Genomic DNA, 22441 nt, shown 5'->3' with positions numbered 1-22441 from the left:
ACATCAGCAAAACAATTTTTGACTGCCAAACCCCCAATTTTTGACTGCAACACACACCCAATCCAATACAAATCCACTTTACACGGTTGCCTTTCAAAAACAAACTAACACACATACACAAATCTTCCTGGATGAAGCAAGCATGCTCAGACAGGGCCAAAGCCCCCGCAGGCTCTGGGAGTATTTATGTGTGAGTGTGTCATTTTTAGACTGGAAAAATATTAGCTGTCCATAAAGTCCTTAGCTGTACAGTAACACCTGTTTGGCTCGATCTTTGCTTGTTTACTACACAACTGTACCTGTGCTGTGGCCGTTTTCACTTAAAATATTTGAAATGACCGTGACCAAGAATAAGAAGAAATTTAATACATTTTTTTCACCAGCAAAACACAGTGATAGATATAACTTTGATGGTATGAATCTTTGTCACATCCATTGATGTCAAGCGCAGTTATTAAATCTCTGAGGTTCTGCTGGTTAAACAGAAGGATACCTGACAAGTGATTTAAGGTGAGGTGTGTACGTTCATCCTCGCTGACGGTGTTTCGGTCCATGGGCTGCCTGCTGACAGCTTAATGACTAGCTGTCCACAGATCACTTCACTCAGTGTTCCCTTTCTGATGGGTGGCAAAAGCAGGAGGAGGAAGAGGAGGAAGGAAGGAGCACGGAGCAAAACAATTTGGAAGACTGAGGCAGGAAAGGACATACTGAACCATACGCAAACCCTTAGGAAACGCTGGAGGTTCGGCCTGTTGATCTACTTCCGCGGCAGAGGTACAGAGCAGAGATCTTATAGCACCAACTGTCACCGCCGAAAGAGCCGAGGAGTCACATTTTCGCATGTGGGATTGTGTTTGTACGAGAAAGGGGAAGGTGGTCTTTGTGTGTTACCCACGACGCATGCATCGAGTTCTTGTGTGAGCCCCTCAGCTGCGCAACCTCCGAGCTCTGAGGAGAAAACTGCTGATTAGAAAATCAAAACACAGGCGGAGAACTAGGTGAAACTGGGGATAGAAAGTCACTTGCTGATCCCTGCACATGGTTCCCCTATAAATACCCACAGCGCCAACTGCATCTACAAACAAGGGAGGGCATACATATGCATAAACACCAGTAAAAAAAGTTCACAGAGAGCTTCTGTATGAATGTTCATTGGGTGGGTTTTATGTGCAGTGGAATGTCAATCTTCCATATCAAACAAGCTTGAAGAGGGGTTTTTTTTAGTCTCAGGTGAGACAGCCGTTCTGCTTATAAAAACTATATAAATCCTGGCTGACAGTTTCACAAGGCAGGCCTGATTATCACTGCAGATGATCTGAGTGTAGGTTACAAAAAAACATGGTCGTCAACTCTGTGGCTATTTCATAAATGTTAGAGCAGGAATGTGGGATCACCAAGTATTTGTGAAGGTGAAGGAGGATAAGTGGAGCAAGTGAAGGAGTAAGATGACAAGAGTAAGATATATGATTGGAGAGAAGGCAAAGAAAAAACAACAACAACGAGAAAGTGATAAATGAGACGTCAGTGTGGAAGACGATGGGGGTTGGTGTCTATGGGAATAATTAGATAAATAAGTCAAGGCTGGAATGGGTGAGGGGTCATCAGGAAAACGGAGAGAAGCACATTCCTTCTTTCTCTCTTGTCCTCTTCAAAACAGCAGCTGGGACAGGTGTGCTTTTACTGGTGGCAGAAAGTGCACATGCTGCTGACTGCCTCCCAGTGTGCTGTGTGTGTGTGTGCTGAGTGTGCACACTGTCTGGCTGCAGACTGCATGCAAGCAGAGACTTAGTTGTGTGTAATTATGGGGGAAACAAACCCCAAAGAACAGAATTCGCCCATAACGACAAAAATAGAACGCACACATGGTGTTTGTTGGGGAGGGACTGTGAGTGTCTGTATAAGAGACAGCATACTGTACATAGCCTACTATGTGTATATGTGCCTAAAGGATGTGTGCAAAAGTACCAGAGTCAGCTTGTGTCTGTTGTTTAAGGAGACCGTCTCTACTCCAGGAAACAGAGGGATCCTGTTTGTGAGCTGTTCTCATTGTTCAGCTGATTACCTCCCCTTCACCCCTCTCCAGCACACACACTCGTATACAAAACATGGGCCTCGTGTTACTATTTGGCTGTCAACCAAAGACGTGCACACATCATCATGGCTGATGTCTGGTGTCTCTTCACACTAAAGCCATAGTCCTAATGAAGGGTGTGTCTGGCCAGTCTGACTCCATGCATTGTCCCTCAGTTTGTTATTGATGTGTGTCTCTTTTCAGCAGAAGACAACACCTAACACGCCCTTATCTTCTCCTGGATGCCTCATCTACTCATATTTCATAGCATTAAAATCTCCCAACGTTCCTCATCTTCCTAAAGATAAGGGGTGAGACTAAGCCCACACTTCATCTATGACTGTATCTGGGTTGTTTATCAGAACTCACTGGTTCATATTTCTCGTCGAAAGCAAATGTGATGACTCTGAGTGTTTCGTCACTGTTTCGTCAAGCCTGTTGCTCTGTCGGTCAGTGCATCACTTTGGTCAAGACAGAAATCTGAACATATACTGAATAGATGGCACCCAATTATGTAAAGACATTCATGGTACCCAGAGAATAAGTCAGAGTGACTTCAGTGATAGTGTGAGTAGTAATCCACCAGGTGAAACAATACAATTTGGTAAAAATGTATTTGTCCAGTGAAACAAATTATTTGTCCTTTATTTGTCCAGTACTGTGGTTTATAACTATACCTAAAACAAAATAATGACACGAGCCTCGGGTATACTTTAGTGCTAACTGCATGCTAATGCACTAAATTAAGTAAAACATGGTCAGATTAAACATGCAAAGCAATTAGTGTCACTATGAGTATCTAAGAATGCTAACATTAGTGTTTACCCAAGAGTGTTTATAAAAATGGTTATATATTTGAGAAAATTACTCTTCTAACTTCTCACTTAATTTATGACGTCAGTTAACATCCAATACAGCATGACGTTCATTTTGTTAACTGCCTTCTCATTCAGAGTAAAATAGACGATAAAGCAATGGTATTCATTGGAGCGCGGACGCAGTGTGATTGACAGCAATACCATCTAATCGGTGCATGGGCGCAGGCGTAGGTGGGCTCGCAGCCATAATATGAGTTTAAAATTATATAAAACGCATGGAATGTTACTTCGATTGTCTGGCATCTTTAGAATTGTTGGAGAAGAATGTCAATACGCATGCTCAAGTGGTAAATCAACAAACAACCTCATTCTTATCGTGTTGTCGGCCTCCTCTGCTAAACTCGAAGCTTCAAAACGAAAGTTGGCAAAACCAGTGGGTAACTTCACAGGAGTGTTGCCACTGTTGACATTAAGTACAGCCTAATAGCTAGTTTTTAGCATGGTTGTCTATTTTTATTAAATGTTGTCATGTTACGACTGTTCTATTACAACTATAGAACGAGACAAACTTAAAATTATCTTTGAAATTATTTTATACTCCCCGGTTTTAGTTTTCTACTTCTATCTCAATGGTGCCTTCTTCCTCTTTGCCTTCTCGTCTCCTGCTCCAAGTTTTTCCCCTTTTCTTTCTTGTTCTCTTTCAACTGTAACTCATTTATCTCTGACTCACAAGTCTTCTCAGCTTAGCTTTCCCCCTGCATAACACTAAATTCCAGCACAATACTGTGTTGTGTCTGTGTATGCTCATTCAGGGGCAGGCTCTTTGAGCTCAGGAAGAGAGGCCAATGTAACACACACACACACACACACACACACACACACACACACACACACACACACACACACACACACACACACACACACACACACACACACACACACACACACACACACACACACACACACACACACACACACACACACACACACACGATGAGAACCTCTGGCGTGGCCTTTCCCACCACTGCCCCCTCTGTATCAACAAATTCATACAATCAAGCTCGTTCATTCGCACTACTGCACCTTCAAACGAACTTTTTGTCTCTTACACAACCAGCCTGATTATAGACATATAGACACACACACACACACACACACACACACACACACACACACACACACACACACACACACACACACACACACACACACACACACACACACACACACACACACACACACACACACACACACACACACACACGAATTCCTCGACTACAAGCCTTTTTCCTTTTCACCTTGTTCACAATTAATTTATCAAATCAGAAAATGAAAGTCATTGATGGTTAACATGAACATTTATTTACATGGCACCCTTTTAGGTCTTACATCCTTTAGAAGTGAGTGAATTAGCACTAACACTCAGCCGTTTAATATGCATAACATATGTCCCTATTACAGTGAATAATAATTTTAATATCCATGACAACCACCACAAAAATAAGCATCACAATTTTTTGTAAACACATCTTATGGTGTTAATCTCATTTTATATTTGCTTTAATCTCATGAGGATATAAAAAAAATAGATAAAAGTAGACAATATCTGATGTGGGACATGGGCCCAACATACACAACCTGTATCAAAAAAGATTCAGAAAAAAAAAATATAGAAAACATTTCTGGACAAATATAACTTACTGCCATTGATATGACTCAATATTCTGTCTACATGATGACACAGAGGCATGAGTACCAACTCTGAGAGAGATACAAAATCATCATCATCATCATCTCCACACCAGGCTGTAGTGAAAAACATGAAACTGTGCAGGACAACGTTTGATACAACATGTGTACCATTTAACAGGGAAAATATATTTGTATTAAAATAGCAGCCAACAAGTTGTAATTCCCCAAAATCTTTGGCTAGTATGAGGTGAGGAAGTTTTGGTCCAATTAACTGGATAGTTAAGAGATTTCAACAAGAACAAGTTTGTTGGTAGTTCAATAAATGCCATCAATCTTTAATGGCAAACATGACCTAACGGAAGGCACTTTGGAAGACATGGAGTAGAGACACAGGTCACGTTTTAACAAATAACTGCAGAAAACCCCCCAAATTAAAATGAAATTGAAGATATCATGAACTTTTCACCTTTCAACCAAGTAACTCGACTCCTTCATACACCTCCCCGCGATGACTAAGTCAACTATTGCAAGAGATTATCTCCACTTCATAAGTGGTGTCACGCAAAGATAGTTTGTTTTTTGACCTGTGACTCACTATCAAAAAGACAAGTGAAGGCAGAGCTGGGCTGCAGCCTACAAATGTGTCATCTCTCTCTGTTTTTGTAAACATTGCATATTTCATATCTGCATAGACTTATAGGAAGGCAAGCTTTGATTGACAGACGCATACCTCCAAAACAGATAAAATCTGATGAGGCTGGTGAAGATTCCTGGTGTGTTAGGAACCTGAGATGGACACAAATAGGAAGATACATGATGACTGTAGTTTTCATTTCAATCAAGACACAATGTTGAAAGCTGCGTTTGCAGGCGTGTCTTACCATGATATAGGAATCGTTGAGCTGCAGGCCGTAGAGGACCCAGGAGGTTGACGTGAAGAAGGTGGCTACAGTCAGGGGGAAGGACAAGCACTGCACGTTACCACTACGCACAATCTCGACCTAAAAGAGAGGGGAGGAGGACAGCAACAATTAGCTCACAATAAAACTTGTTTTCACGTGTAGAGTGGATCAAATTACTGCAGTTCCCCTAAGCGCTGTGGAGTTTTTCATTGTCTTGCAGCTTTGGGTTTTCCAGCCCTAAATATTTTTTGTTTTCTTTCATTCTTATCAACTGCTTCCAGCAAGATGCCATTTTCGGCAAACGCACACTACCAGGAGAGAACCAAACAGCAGTTGAAGAAGTTACAGAGTACCTTGAGAATACTCTGGAGATTATAGCAGATAGAGAGGCACATATTTCCTCTCAGGAATTGGTGAAAAAAAAAACAGAGCTAAGAGAAAGAATGTGAGACATACATGTGGAAGGTGACAAGAATAATGATTCCTACTAATGCTGCTTTTTATGTCAAAGTTATGTAAAAAAAAACATAACACACATCTGAAAAAAAAAGTCAAGTAATGTTGCTTTAATACAGGCATTGGTGGGCATACAACACAGTGTATGAAGTAGTTTTATCCAAAGTATAACTCTCTCTCAGACAAACCTAAATGGTTGCTGAGATCTCAGAGCAGAGCAACATTGAAAACACCAGTGGTTAGACTACAGTTGAAAAGAGGCTTTAGTCAAGTTGTCTTTGACTGCTTTGTTTGGAAGTAAAATCAAAAGCAAGTTCACATGAAATGTCTGTAAAAGTCCTTTAGTGCAAAGGAAAACCATGAGCGTTCACATGGAAGCATGGAAGGTCAAAATTGAACCTAAGAGGCCATCCATCCATCGTCTACCACTTTATCCATTTAAGGGTCACGGGGGGGCTGGAGCCAATCCCAGCTAACATTGGGTGAAAGGCGGGGTACACCCTGGACAGGTCGCCAGCCTATCGAAAGGCCACATACAGAGACGGACAGCCATGCACTCTCACATTCACAACTACGGCCAATTTAGAATCTCCAATTAACCTAACCCCATTCTGCATGTCTTTGGACTGTAGGGAAGCCAGAGAACCCGGAGAGAACCCACGCATACACGAGAAGAACATGCAAATTCCACACAGAAAGGCCCTGGCTGAACCGGGATTCGAACCAAGAATGCTGTGAGGCAAGTGCTAACCACTACGCCACCATGCAGCCCTGTAAGGTGTGATACAGGTTTTAAATGGAGAGTTATTGAAGCACTATCTTCAGTGTTACATAATTTATTGACTTATTCCACCATCTGATTTTCAACAGGAATGATGGCAATGAATATTGCCGTAACCTGGAATTTCCCTTTCAACACCAGAAGCACACGCAGAGTGTGCTGGAATGTTTAAGGAAGGATGGCCTTTAAGGGAGATGGCGTTAGGTTTATTCATTCTGTGTCATTCCAGCATCATGTCGTGTAAATTTTGAAGAGAAAACAAAATTAAACCATGGGGATGAGGCACAAACAGACAGAGTGAGAATAACAGGAAGACAAGGAGAAGCGAATGAAAGGCAGGAAACTGACTGGAGGTCATTTGGAACCGTGAGCCAGATGTGGGGAAGGAGACAAACAGGATGATAGACGGAACCAAAGAGATGATATGAAGACACAAAAAGGAAGGAGAGAGAGAGAGAACAGGGGATTCAGTCCTTCACTAGTAAATAGCTGCATGTGCAGAGTGGAAGGCAAATGATGTGCTGTTCACAGTTTTACATACTGATTTACAAGTGAATATTGTGAAATGTACTCAATATTCATAAATTATGAAAAGTCATCTTTTATAATAAGACAACTTCTTTAGTGCTTTATAGGATGGACAATGCATTTCATTTGAGATAATGGACTGCACAATGTTATGGCTGCAATTTGAAAATATGCCAGTCATCATTTGACATTTGATTTTTCTGGGTTCTGAGTTTCAAATCCTCAAATCTTAGAGCCTGGGACCAAGAAATATTTGGCTTTTAAAAAAATAAACAACTTGAAATTTGATCAAAGTTACTTTTCTGTCAATCAAATAGTCAATTAAATGACAAATTGTTTCATCACTAATAAATAGCAATTTGATCCTGTGCATATAAGCTGATACTTTTGTGATTATCCTAATTTATTTTATTATTTTTTAATTATCCAACAATAGTGGTATTCCACATTACAGGACATCATAAATGTTGTCTCTGCATTTACTATGAGCCCAGTGAGAGGAGTAAGTCTCCGTACCAGGTCGGTGAGCGGGGACAGGTACATGCTGATGGTGACCACGCTGCAGGTGAGGCCCAGCTGGCTGAGCCGAGTGTCTCCCTCGGTAAGGAACACGGTGAAGTAGAGCCAGCCGAAGGTCAGCACGACGCCTGCTGCGAAAGTCTCGGACATCACCAGCCTCTGAAACAAAAACAAGCAAGACACACAGGGACATGCTGAGAAACCGGCGTGGAGGGTCTTCACAGCCTGATTGAGTTGGATCCAATCAGTGGGGCTTTTCCTCCAGATCCACGCTGACCTTTTGCTTCGTGTAGTGGTAGTACATGATGATGTAGAGGATCTGGAGGAGAGCTCCGATAATGTTGACCAGGATGATCGTCTGATCCTGCTTCAGAGTCCCATAATACAACCAACCCAGGTTACTATGGAAACAGGTGACAAGCATCAGATTCACTGATCAGAGCATGACAAATGGGGCTGAACCAATCATAAAGAAATAAAAAAACAACAACACACAAAACAAGACAAACTCACTTAAGACATGTGGTGAGGAAAGGGAGAAACTGGATATTGTCAGCACTTTGGGATTCGCGCATCTTCTTCAGGTCGGTCCTAGGAACACAAACACACACACAAACACACACACAAACACAACCGTGAAAGTTAACTGAGATGCAGATGGGCTACTTCTGAAAGTAGCCGACTTCTCTGTCTGTATCTTACAGTATGTTCCTGCACAAATGAGTTCATGACCAAGTGCAGTCATCACCTAAATATTCCTCTTATGCCCTCTTGTTTTCTGCCAACCACATAGAAACTAACAGGAGGACATGAGGAAGTAAACCTGCCATGTTGCCATGTTCATTAACCATCAGGAAAACTTACAGTCCAGTCGAGAACATCCCGACTGTGAACACGATGCAGGCCCATGACAGTAGCTGCAACAACTCCATAGGATGGCACCGGAAGTCCGAAACACGAACCGCTTTGGTATTTGATCCGTGTTCTCCGTGCTTTTAGTCACGAAAGCTTTGGTTTCGTGAAGTTTGCAGGTAAACTACAACTACCCGGGCGCCCTTCTTTTTCTCTCACTGTATTTCCGTGTTTGCAATCAGTGTGCTGAAGATCTCTACGCTGCGATTGGCTCGCAGGCGAAACAGATGGGGCGGATTTGCTCCAATGGGATATTGAGACGCTCTCGCGCCGTTTGGCTCTACGTCATCACGTTGAGGGAATGTGGTGGGTTCACGGCCGCAGGAACATGGGACATTCCGTTGATTTTACACAAAAAAAGTTGTTCTTCATCGTTCGTACCAAGACTAAAAGACCAACTGGGCAAATCAGACAACTGTCCCCAAAAGCCCCAAGTTTACTCCATGGGATTTGGATCTATAAATGTACTCTTTGACATTTGCAACAATAAAGTGAAAGCATAACACGGCCCATCTGTTGCAGAGGGACTGTCTGTGACAAGGCTGCCATCAAGAATGATTTTCTCTATCATTACAGGTGACATTTATTTTCTCTAATAGGCTAATCAATTAATTGTTAAGTGAATAGTGAATGAAATGCTAAATATTCAAAAAGCTTTGTTTTTCTGGCCATGATTACAAACTGAAAGATGTTCAATATACTATAATATTCACATTTGAAAAGCCAGTATCAGATAAAACAAAATCTGTGTGCATTTCTGTTTAAAAATAAAAGACTTAAACAATGATGTTATCAAAACGGTCACCACTTACCTTCAGTCTCCTAAATTAATATTAAACAAATCCTCCCAGAGTACTGGTTGGTTTCTGGGTGCTTGAGGAAATAATAAAAATACAAGGATTCAAATTAAAGTTGTTTTTGAGTTTCATTGTTGTGATCATGTTTCTTATTTGAATTTGTCATTTTAGAATTCTCCATGCTCATGGAATTGCGATACTAGTCAACTGAGGGTACCAATGTAATTGGATTAATTAATTCTTTTTCGGTCATATTTCAACGGTTGTGTGTCATTTCATGGATACTACAACCAGAAAGTAAGATGAGGGTTGACCTTACTGCTGCCTTTCCATTTTTTCTAAAGTTCAGGTGGACCTAATGCTCATCACCTAGAATGTCCAGGGTGGGTGAGGCTTCCTGCACCCTCGCTGTGATAAGTCTCTCAGACGTGACCTTTTACAACAATCTCTGATGTATAATTTTTTCCCCACAATTTTTTCCCCTTAAGTTCTTTTTAAGTTTGCATTTGACAATTTCATTTTCATACTGAATAATATGACCTTTCTGGTTTATATTGGACATCTCTGCTACTAAGTTATAATCTATATTAATTCGTGAAGATGTTTTTTATTTGAAGCTCTTCCAGTTACTTTAAGTGTTTTACAAACAAAATTGATATATTTGTCATTTATATTTAGATATTCTGGATTTTCAGCAGATACATTGTTGTATATGGATCAACACCGAACAAAAACATTTGATGGACTTTTACGAAACATGCAAGTTAAGGATTTTAACATCTTTTGCACACTGCTATATGACATCATACTTTGCAAGGAGAGACTGTGTGATCACCCACACTGAATTTAAACTATGATGTGATTATGGAAAGAGAAACAAGTCGGTTTTATGTTCTGGTTTTGAATGTATATGTTGCCTGGTTTTACAGGGCACGGTGACTTTTGACAGTTTTCAGTCAGCACTGAGGTTTGCAGGTAGAAACGTTTGTGCACTCTGCTCCTCCTCATTCCAACATACCACTGTGTAGACGGATGTTCAGCTTTCCCTCCACAGAGGATGTACAGGGCAAAAAAAAGCGTGAACTAAGAGGCGAGAGTGACGAATTCACACCCGCTTGTCAGTTTGCTTGTGGGCCTCTCTCCCTGCACTATCCCGCGCTATCGCTCCTTCATCGTCCCCCTCTCGGCTCTCGTGTTTGGTTTTCGGACTGTGAAATATAAGCCAGGGCAAGCAGTGTCACCAGGGATGAAAGACAGAGAGGGCAGAGGAGAAGGGATGAGAAAATAGATGCTGGGGAAGACCTGAGGGTGGAAATCTGAAGGGCGCTGGATCGGTAGAGGAGCTTTGCCAAATTGTGTCATCCATCAAAATCTCAACAAGCTCAGTGGGATTTCAAAATCTCAAGTAGGTGAATAGAAAATAACCAGGGCTGACCATAAAAAGAATCAAACGGATATTTTTATGACATCACAATTTTTTTTATTTCACTACAGATTTTTAACATCTTAAAAAACGTTTCTTAAAGTTTTCTCTATGTACAAATTTACATTAAAACATTTAAAAAATGACATAATTTGACAATGTGCAAGTGGGATCACATCTGCAAACATCAGCCAGTGTACCATACCACGATGCTGCCAGGGCAGCAGATATGAGTGTGAAGAACTGTGAGTACTGAAGAGGCTCAGCTCCCTGACACTCCTGCTAGTTTAAGATTCAATCAGGGTTGTTCTCCTGACCAGTGGCTCCCAACCACTTACAACATGTATTAGGGATTATGAATTATGATTCACATTATATTAATTCTGATGCATTTTGAGATTGTTGTTTTTTTATTGAAAAAATGTAAATATTCTCTTAATGGTTGTCTAATTAAACTTGTCTGAGAACCACTAGTTTGGACTAAACCATTTGCAATTTGTGTTGACTTATAACTTAAAAATGTGTGATGCCAGACTTTATGTACTCTCTAAATTGGAGTACCTGACTCAAAGTGTCTGCTTTTGAATTTTGACATTTAGAGTAAATGTCAAAGTGGTGCTTTAAACAGAGACTTGCGGAGATACAACAGGGAGCTGAGTGCTACATGATAAAAATACTACATAATGTACTGTATAACACTTTGGAAGTAGCCATTGACATTTCCAATACACAATCGACAATTTCTCGACATGAAAATGAAGAAAAAAATGACAGTGGCAGTTTGAGAACAGTAATACAATGCACAGTTGTACCAATGGAGTGAAAATCTGAACACATAATGATGAGGATTATGTGTTCCTCTTGTCATTTTCAATCCAACTTTAACATTTGTTATTCAAGTGTTTTGATCGGTTTGCGTCCAGTTTTGTTCAGAATTAAAAAAAAAGTGTGCATCTGTGACGGTCAAAAATGAGAAATCCTTATAATAAAGTAAGAACAAAAATTCTTTGAGGTCTTCTTCTTCGGAACGATCCACGTTCCACATCCACGCGCACACAAACACATCAAACACACACGCTTACAGCACTGTCCATGCTTGTATAAAAAAAATCTGTATAAAAAGAGAACTCTGAGTGTTCATGGTCCCAATGACCGGCATTGGCATAGTATTGTCTCTGTTTCGGTCAGCCTTAGTGTAGCATCAGGACTAATAAGACTGGAATCATGGTGAAAAGGAGTGAAAAGGAAAGCAGCTGTACTCCTGAGCTGCCGACACTCCTCTGGACATTTGGCTCCATCACAGCAGGGTCATCTAAGGAGAGAAAAAGGGAGGGGCGGTTGAGTTTCAGATTTCATCCTTCAGACTTTGATAACACACCCAGCTGAGCTTGTCTTAGACGCGGCCCTGCTGTGAGTATTTTGCATCTGTCTGGTATTTTGTAAAAGACTCCTCACCTGCTGGGAGCTGGTTGGAGGGGTTGTGAACTCCTCCGGCGGCAGGGAACTTCACTTTTCCTCCATCCGAGCTTTTCCCTGTCTCCTCCGCCTTGGATTTCTCTTGGGGAGATTTTCCAGAGCCTTTATTTCCAACTACATCCACTCTCAGCCTCAGACAGTCCTGGCCATGGTGATGCATTGGCTTGGCTGGAGAAGGTCAGAGAGAGGGGGAAAGGTTCAGTACAAGAAGACTTCTGAGGATCACAATGAGCCGATAAAATACCAGCGATACAGGGTCAATGATACTTACAGATATAATAATAGCTCTCTCCCTGTCTGAACTCCTTGCCCAGGGTGAAGGGTGTGAAGCGCTGGAACTTCTCAGAGAATTTTTCAGGTGCGTGGGGAGCGAAGGGCCGCGAGCACTCCCAACGGAGTTGGTCAAAGGAGTGAGGTTTACACACCTCATAGTCCTCCTTCTCCACCATGTACAGAACATAGCGCTCAGCTGCATGAGATGACACCTCGCCGTGGGTGTAGTGGGGGCAGATGATGTCCAAATAGTCATTGATGCGCACTTCCTCTGTGTACTCATCCCACAGAAAGCTGCAGGGAGACAGGAAGAGAGAGGAGGTTACTGACACATGTCCTCGCGCAGGAGGATGTAGACGTTTTTATTTCACAAAATGAAAAACAACATGAGTTACATGTAGGCAGACATCATCTGTTTTGCACACGTGCTCGGCACACACCCCGGCTCAAAGAACACACGTACCAAGATTAACAATGAGGGCTAATCACAAATAGGCACGTGCAGCAACAGGACAACAGGGAAGACGAGTGTGCTTGTGCAAACCGTCACTGAGACAGAATTAGAAAGAGCCTGGTCAGGCTTGACTCGTTCACTTTGTTTTTGGATAAGAAAACACACCTAGGAATCCTGAGCGCACACACACACACACACACACACACACACACACACACACACACAGAAACTCACTTCTGAAAACATTTTAAATGACAGCATACCCCCCATCTCTTCACTTTCCACATTTCTGTCTCTATTCACCTGGAAGTTTTTACATGCCTGTTGTGGCTGCACACTCTAATTTACTGTCTCTATCTTTGTCTGTGTCTCTCAATTTCTCTCTGATTGCATCAAAGACAAGAGACACAGTGGGTGGAGACAGCCAGACTGTCGCCCCTTTTCTCTCTTTTCATCTTTACCCTTCATTTAGTTTTATGGCTCTTTTTCAGCCTTCCTGTCTCCTCTTTGCTCACATCCAATCCTAGTTCCCCCCTGTGCCCTAATGAAGTATGTAGAGAAGGTGAAAAATAACCATCAATCCTGTACAGTCTCTTGGCACATCTGTGGTGGCGGTGCTCAGCGAGAAATTCAGGATTTTGGGAGTTGTGTCAAATTTCCATTCAATTTTATTTTTTATTTTCACATTACTAACGTGTTTTTCCTTCAAAGAAACATGATGCGGGCGAGGCCATCCACATGTGTGGCACAGTTGGCTGGCGTGCTGGGAGATCAGCCCAGAGCCAGGAGGTGAAGAAAGATTTTTTTTATTTGCGTCAACTCCCATAACATCCTTAGGGATAAAAGAAAAACCCTCTAACCTGCAAATTGAATCTGTGCTGCTTAAACTGAACGACTGCATGTGCACGCTTGTGCTTGTGTGTGAGCAGAGAGTGAAAGTGACGGACAAGCGGCTCCTGCATGTCAGCCATTGTTTATGTGCGCCGCAAGTGTTTTGTGCCCCGGCATCAAAGCGTGTTGTGGCTCCTGTTGTTGTGGCCTCTGTTCGGACCCCCTGGCCGAGTCACAGACACACTGGCTCCAAATGTGGGCCTCTGACCCCTCCTTCCTGCCTCTGTGTGTGTGTGTGTGTGTGTGTGTGTGTGTCAGTTAGCACTAACCTACCTGTCATAACATGCTTTGTTCGTGGAACACAGCTCTACACTTGTTATCCAGGCCTAATGGTCTGATCACCCTCCTCAACTCACAGTCACTGCTCTCTCTCCGAAAAGCTTCTTTGAAAGTGTGTACACTCCTTTGGTGGTGCACACGCCTTTGCCTTTGAATACGTGTCTGTATTTTCTAGGGTAGGTCTAATTGGCCAAAATAATCTCCGCTCTCACCTTGTGTCTCCATTTTCTCTGTTTTCTTTGGGTGAAAGCAGTAATAACAGGGTCAGGGAAAACAAACTGCTTGAAGATCTCTAGTGGTTCCCTCTGGAGTAAAGAATAGTTGAAACTTGTATGGCATACACCTTATTTCCCCCCCACACTGCCTTTGTTAGTGGCCTGGCCGCCCTCTGCATGAAATAACAGGGATGGAAAAGCTACCGCCAACAGATTCTGTTGCTAATTTCATTCACAGCTCGCACTTTTAAGAAATTCCTCCTTTTATCCTTCTCTTCACCCCCCCTCGCCTCCATTGGTCTGGCTAATTAAAGGCTGTTAGGGGTCTGGGGTTAGGGGTTCTGCAGAAAAGGAGGGGAGGGGGAATGAATGGGGTGTAATTATACCCTTTCCCTCCCCAAAGACAGAATGCCTGAAGGCTACAGGACCCCCTCAACCCCTGTACCTTACCACCTGTGGAGCTTCCACTGCCCGGACTGCTGTGGATGGGAGTAATGAGTGTGCTCATATGACTGTCCAGACTTATGAATGCTTGAATTGTTTTTTGTTTGGCCTACATTATTTGTAGGTTTGCACCTGGATAGAGCGCTATTTCGCTCGCCACAAATCTCGACGATGTTTTCCTGCTGTTTTCTCGTATGGGCTCACGTTCGGGAAAATGTCCGGAGTAACATTTGCATTCTCTCATGCAGCCCCTCCGGAAAACTCCAGTGCATGTCTGAAAGCAGCTTAATACTCGTCCCTCCTCCATACTCCTCACACTCTCTGCCTTTAAGTCTTCACTCATCAGAGCTCTCAAAATGCTGGAGACTTCACTGCCTCTTCCCCTCTCCTCTGACCTGCAGTTCTCAGGAGAGTGAGAGTCGCATTGACGTGACAGCCTGTGTTGTACGTGAGACTGAGGGCCAGGTGTGTAAGTTGTTACAAACCTACTTTCCCCACTTTCCTCCCCTCGTGTGTTAGTTTGTCTCTGTGTGTATGTGCATGTTTTCATGGGAGAGGGATTCTCTGAAGACCCTTATTGAGGGCGTCTCATGCCCCGGGCTGATGAGCACATCTGTTTATCAAGGCCTACTGGGGCCTCTTGTGTGTTTGAGTGTGTGTGTGTGTATGTGTGTGTGTGTGTGTGTGTGTGTGTGTGTGTGTGTGTGTGATTTCTTGCATGTGACAGAGGTGTGGGTAAACAGCCTAGGTTGAAGGTGGGTGTTTCTCACTATGGAGCTACTCTACCTTGTGCGTCAGCAGGAAATGTGTGTGTGTGTGTGTGTGTGTGTGTGTGTGTGTCTCTGTTTGCATGTGGTAAGGGCATAAACAAGTAAAATAGTTGCAGTCCCAGTGGTTATGACAGTAGGTGGCTTGTTCAACACTTAGCCCTCCTCACTGGAGCTTTGAAGTCACACCATTGTCCTTGCACTGCTCTTCTTCTGTTCTTTTTTCTTGTCATCCCTCTTTCCTTCCCCCCCATTCTCCGTGTCAACCCTGTCGTTCCTCCATTTGTCCCCCGGGCTCACACTGGTCTCCGTCAAACAACTGACACAGGAACTCTGTCCTTCACTGTGGCTCTTGGGAGCATTTCAAACTGGCAGCCGGGACAAGGGGTTAGAGTTCAGAGTCGTAACTTCTCACAGGCACTACCATCTTAGTCAGCACTGAAGATATTTGTTTCACACACATACATACATACACACACACACACACACACACCACACTCAAGGAGCGAGTCAGCACCACCGACACACTAAACAGATGCACCCCCCCAACACCATTTGCTCTGCAGGTATCAGTAGTAAGTGTGCACATGCTGGAATGTCACGACGGGGGCTGCGGTTTGGATGTTTTACTGTGTCCTAACAAGGCGCACTCATCGGATTTCGAGCCGCAAATTCACACACTTAATACCCTATTAATTTTCTGTGGGTTGGCACATTCACACCTCCTTCCACAGAGGCCGAAGGGAACTGGCAGTAGTTATAATGCATCTAGCTGCTCACTACTTTATAAAAGCCAATGTAATTTCCTCTGAAAAGTCTTTCTATATTAGCCCCCAGTGTAATCTACTTTCATTCTTCCTCTTATCTCTTTGTCTTACAAGAAGACAATCAGTTGCTATAACATTATGAATTCAGTCTGGTTTCAAGTATCTTAAAAATGTGTGTGGATATATGTGTATGTGTATGACCTACTGTGATAATGTGCAGGATGAAAGTTGTAAAAAGTGTCAACACCGCTGTTTCTCACATATTCAATTCCATACGTCTCCCCTCCCTTCATCCATCACTGTCCACTCTGTCCTCCCTCCGTCTGCCTCTTCTTTATTCTTCCCAAAATCTGCCCCTCCCCCCTCTCCCAATCCTCCATTTTGCCCTGTCCCTTAATGCTGACATAATATACCACAGCTCTTCATCCAGGCTAATTTCTCAACACAAATCCCTTTCTCTAGTTCACCCTTCTCTCACCCTGTGCCCAGGGCCCTCCTCCTCTCTGCGCCCAAAATCTTTTCACCCTGTCCCCCATTTTGTAGCCTCCCATTCTGTCTGTGATGAATAGAGGGTTTAATATGTTGGGGGAGTTAATCTGCGTGCCCGTGACTGTCTGTCTAACTGAGAGAGGGGGTAAAAGTTCACTTAGAATTTACATAAAGTGTCCAACTTTTTATTAATAAATGTTGAAGTAACTGATGCAAAACATAACACCCTCAAACACTTGAGCTGAAGTCCATCTGCTGTTAATTCTGCCCTTTAGGGGGCGATGCTGAGCTATAAGTGGACAGTAATATCAAGGTATGCCTGTAATGCTATGAATGAGCACTGTACGCATATGCACACACAGGCATGCTTGCCCACACACAGTATGATAACGTTGGCCTCTCTGGTGTTAGCAGAGCCAGGGGCTGAGAGGTGCTCTGTCCTCCTCCGGTGGAAAACTACTGGGGCAAAAAACAGAGGAAGGTCTGTGAGAGCAAGGGGGACGAGTGGAGTGGGTGGGGGGTAGGGGGGAGGAAGTCTGGACCACAGATAAGGAAGCGAGAGGAAGAGCCGGGAGAAAACAGGGGTACATGGATACTGTGACAGGGTCGGGAGGATGTGTACAGCCTTGGAACACTGATATAAAGTAAACGTCCTTTATAAACTGCATGTATGGTCACTAAAAAATGCCAGGTGCTGCTGTGTGCTGTGATGCATGAAGGAATGTGTATCTTCATAACTGTGCAAGGTAAGACAACAGTTATATCAGCAGGGAGTAAACACAAAGTCTTTTCATACTGAATGGACAGGATTCATATGGAAGCTAAACAGAGATATTCTGTGGTGCTGGTAATTGATTGTTCTGATGTAGGATGGATCCCATCTGAGAGATTATGGTGGGAATGGAACACTGTGACCATTACAGGTTTATATATATATATATAAACCTGTAGGTCACAGTGTTTTATATATATGTATATATATATATGTAATTACAATTATACAATGACCCACTTACCCAGATACACACACAAACACAGAGACGATAAAGGGCCATTATGTGATGGAACAGACAGAAGTTACATCACAGGATCACAGAAGCATATAAATAAATATATGCAATCGAACCAGTATGATGGCTTTGTGTCTATGGGTCAGATGGTCAGATTACAAACCTCCAATAATCTGTGTTAGTATGTATGTGCGTATGTGCGTGTGTGTGTGTGTGTGTGTGTGTGTGTGTGTGTGTGTGTGTGTGTTCTCATTCGGGTGAGATTACAGGACAACAACCAGAGACAGCAAGGTTAAAAAATAGTGGAAAAAGAGACAGAGAGAGGGAACAAAATGTATAAAATGTATAAAATAAAGAAGGGGGGCATCAACCACCCTCACCCTAAACTCGTGTTCGTGTCAAGGCAGGCCCAGCTGCCTCAACAACAGCCAGACAGAGCCAGACACAGACTGAGATAAACAAAATATTATGTTACACCAAATTCCTGATAAAGATATTTGTGCAGATAGCGGGAGCAAGAGAAAGAAAAAAAACCTGGCTATCAGGGAATGGGTGAAAGCAGATTCATAACAGAGATAACAGATAGAAAAGAGGCAGTGGAGTGGGAGTGTTAACAGCATCCACATCTGTGCAGAAAATAATAGATCTTGAATGAACTTGAATCAGGGCTCAGGGCCAGCAGCCAGGCTGGGATGAGACCCAGCTGTTAAAGAGAGGAGAATTAGTGAAGATGGAGAGAGGAACAGACAGGTCGAGAGACACACACACACACACACAGCTGACAGAGTTGAGTATAGTAACAGCGGGGTGGAATGCTGCCTGTAACTAATATTAACATCCAAGTCCGTCCTCTTGCCCCCTAGTGTATGTAAGTGTGAGTCACACATTTATCACGTCTTAGTAAGACTACCTACGGTAACAGCCACTCCCCGTTCCACTCTGACGTCGAGCCGCACACAATCACGTACTCTCAGTCCACAACAAAAATTAAAAAATCCCTTCCAGTTAAAAGCTGTTTAAGGGCAGCACAAGTTCAAACTCTCTAACACACACACACACACACAGAGACACACACACACACACACACTCATTAACTCGACACAGGCCGAGACACGTACTTAAATAACAAGACCGGACCAGACCGAGAAAAACATGTCTCTCCACCTGTCATGTAGAAAACACACACACACACACACCCCCACCCACACACACACACACACACACACACACACACACACACACACACACACACACAACCGACAAGTTATTGAATACCCACATACTATATAGCCTACTGTGTTTATAGAAAAACAGACACACACACACACACACACACGCACACAAACACACACACACACACACACACACACAGTCAGTGCCTCACACTTCTACGCTCCCCAGTGTGAATGGGCAGACTGCTGCCATCTGGTCACTGTCCTCCACCTAAGACAAATCACTGCCACTCACAATCAGGCCGAGAATCAATTAGCATCAATTATCAACAGCAGTCTGCCGTCAAAGGCCGTTGATAGAGTGATAGATCTACGCAATCCTGCGAACAGGTGACCGATTGATCACCGGGGATGGTTCGGGGCCAGTGGGAGACAAGAGAGATGATGGAGAAAAAGAGGATGAGAGAAGAGGGAGGGGGGGGGGGGGTCTCTGGCCCTGAAGGATTATAGCAGAGGAATAACAATTAGACTGTAAAGTGTGGCAAAACATATAATACGAGTGACATGCAGGGGTCAGACGATTATGGTTTCATTTTTAGCTTTAAGCCGCCTTTATCCCCTGATACAAATTCCGGTCAGTAGCTTTCAGAGAAAGTCTGTGTATTCATGTCCCTGGAAGTGTGTGTTGGTAAATGAATGACAGAGAAGGAGAAAGCAAAATTAAGAAAGTATATCTAATCTTAAATATGGGAGGAGGACAACCTAAATCGCCACTATAGGGAACTCATTACTTCACATGTTCAGTATGTGTGAATTGAAGATGTTTGACGTTTGGTGTCTGCCAGCATCTATGTTTAGCCATCTAGGCATAGGGATTAGTTTTACAGCTATATTATGATTTTCCTTCTGGTTATGTAATTCCCATTTAACAACAGACGTCATCCAGGGCCAGAGTAGAGATGGTGGACACAAGATCTGACTTTGACATTAGACCGCCTCTCTCCTTTCACTCTCTGACTTCTTTTTGGGCTTATCAGCCTCGAACTCGGAGCTCCCGTTTCCTCTATTATCCAGGCTTGAGCCATTTCCTTCAGTGAAACTACACCTTTCCCTTCCGCCTCACCTGGACTGGAGCCCCTCCCCTCCGTGTGCAGTGAGTCACGTGTGCCAATCCAGGTGAACCCGCCATGTGAGTCACACACGGACAACCCCACGACACAAGCGCTGCCCACTACGTGCGGGACTTTCCATTAGACTCCTTATCCAATTATCAGGACAACTGCGTTCCTTGTTGTGGGGCTCTTCTTCTAATCCACGCGTCTATTGTCATTGTTAAAGGGCGATTAGAGGGCCGGTAATGTAATCAAGACGAGACTAAAGGGTCCTAATGGCTTTTGCCCCTTTTCCCTCGGTCTCGGTGGCGGGATTTCTATCGATCTGTGTGTGAGCACAGCAGAGACGCGGGGACGCTCCTTCTGCTCCAGGCCCCGGTATGAAACAACCCCGTCCTTCAAGCGGAGGGATCACTCGCCCCACGCCAGGAGCTCAAGAAATCGCGCGCTGCGATATTGCGCGTCTGTCGAGCTGCATCGATCCCGCTGAGTGGTCGGATAGCTTTACATGTGTGACCTCAAAACAAAAACAGGCAGCAATTTGTGCCTCTCTCTCTCTCTCTCTCTCTCTCTCTCTCTATGATTCATACACACTCTCAACATACTCCCCAATGAAAAAACACTTTAAGGCTTGTATATATAGGCATCTATACGGGGCCGATAATGGAATCATCCCACAGCGAGTCATTTTCTTAAATATACTTCGTGTTGACACACACACACACACACACACACACACAGGTGCAGACAGTGTCGTTGGCCAAGTTCATACCCGTCAGTCTATTTTCTACTAGAGCATGTCTGAGTCTGTGTTGCGGTTAAATATAGTGGTGAATCTGTCCATCTGTCTAGGCATCCGCTCCAAATCTCGTCTGCCTTTACGGCCGCCGGCTGCTGGACGGCATACGACTCCTGGTGGTTTCAAACGTCCCTCGAACCTTTAATTACCTTTGGTGGTCACACGAATAAAGGCAGCGAGCTTAGTCGTAGCCGTTACGGAGCGCGAGCGGCCCCGGGGCCTCACGGAGACAGTGCGCACTGCGAGACTTTTCAGGGGAGCACAAACTTACAGCCACCCGCCTCTGGACGCATCAGGAAACAGACGCACACGGGAGAGTGAGCAGCATTTGTTTGACTGCTCACACGTTGGACAACCCGCCTGCTGCAGGGACACAAATATATGTATGGATGCAGTGCCAGCGTGCGCACTGATCAGCACTTACTTTGGATTCGAGCTGTTCCAATAGACGCTGTGTCTCTCCGCGGAGGCGACCCAAGCGCCGAGGCTCATCGCCAAACACAGCAGGCACGCCAAATCCATAGCTCCTCTTCTCCGCAGCAGCCTCGGCAAGTTCAGTCAGTAAACAGCTTCTGTTCCCTGAAGACCTGGATGCGTAAATACGCGCACGGCAACCAAAGGTGGATTTTACGCCCCTGCTGTAGCAATAAATGCAATTCGACCTGATGGATGTGACACGACACTGTTCTACTCCTGACTGCTCCACAGAAGCGCAACTTGTGTACTTTGTTTGGGAATGGCCCCACCCCTTGGAGTGGCGCCAGCCAATAGCAGCGAGCCGATCTGCATGCCCCGCCTACCACAGCCCCTGGAGCCGCGTGCTACAGCTGCTCGATCTTTACACCGGGAGCGCAGAAAACACGAAAACAACCACACCACTACACCTATTAAACAATGCAGAAGCGTAATAAACACAAACGGGTCTGACCGGAATATCAGGGCAATAAGATAAAAACCTATAAACGAGGTATGATATTTAATATTGACACACAGTAAAAGCCAAATCAGGTGTCAGCAGTTTTAATCCAATGTAAAAAAAATAAATGAACTAATTTGTGAGATTAGGACGATAAGCAAATAGATACATCTAAAGCAATCAAAAGATAAAATTTGTAAACATGTGCTTTGTAAACTATGCTAAACTGATTTGAAATAAATGTATTTTAGTATCTGGAGTTTCTGTATAAAATATATTGTTAAATTATACTCAAGTAAAAGTACATCAAGATTGTACTGAAGCACAATATTTGACTACATGACTGTTACTGCTGCCATTGTCCTCGTTGGTTTCTGTTGTTGTTTGTATTGTGTTTTATGTAATGTGTTGATGCTGGGCAGCATTGCGTTCTATTGTGACATACTGTATGTTGCAATTCATTGTAGTATGCTGAGTT

General features: G+C 43.6%; 2 protein-coding genes across 2 annotated transcripts; both read right to left on the bottom strand.

Annotated features, from left to right (window-relative positions):
* Positions 1–4228: 4228 nt before the first annotated feature.
* On the bottom strand, positions 4229–8875 carry slc50a1 (solute carrier family 50 member 1). The gene is made up of 6 exons (XM_035639520.2): positions 8632–8875; positions 8281–8358; positions 8045–8168; positions 7765–7926; positions 5463–5582; positions 4229–5367 (listed from the first exon to the last, which is right to left on the bottom strand). Exons 1-6 carry the CDS (start codon positions 8697–8699, stop codon positions 5260–5262), a joined length of 660 nt encoding a protein of 219 aa, XP_035495413.1. The 5' UTR covers positions 8700–8875; the 3' UTR covers positions 4229–5259.
* A 2064-nt stretch (positions 8876–10939) lies between these two features.
* On the bottom strand, positions 10940–21980 carry efna1b (ephrin-A1b). The gene is made up of 4 exons (XM_035634186.2): positions 21472–21980; positions 12647–12942; positions 12355–12543; positions 10940–12211 (listed from the first exon to the last, which is right to left on the bottom strand). Exons 1-4 carry the CDS (start codon positions 21567–21569, stop codon positions 12090–12092), a joined length of 705 nt encoding a protein of 234 aa, XP_035490079.2. The 5' UTR covers positions 21570–21980; the 3' UTR covers positions 10940–12089.
* Between the last annotated feature and the right edge of the window lie 461 nt (positions 21981–22441).

This window comes from Scophthalmus maximus, chromosome 1 (genome assembly GCF_022379125.1).
Source record: "Scophthalmus maximus strain ysfricsl-2021 chromosome 1, ASM2237912v1, whole genome shotgun sequence".
NCBI lineage: Eukaryota > Metazoa > Chordata > Actinopteri > Pleuronectiformes > Scophthalmidae > Scophthalmus > Scophthalmus maximus.
Note: the sequence above shows the minus strand (reverse complement) of the source record. Positions and strands in the feature narration are given on the sequence as shown.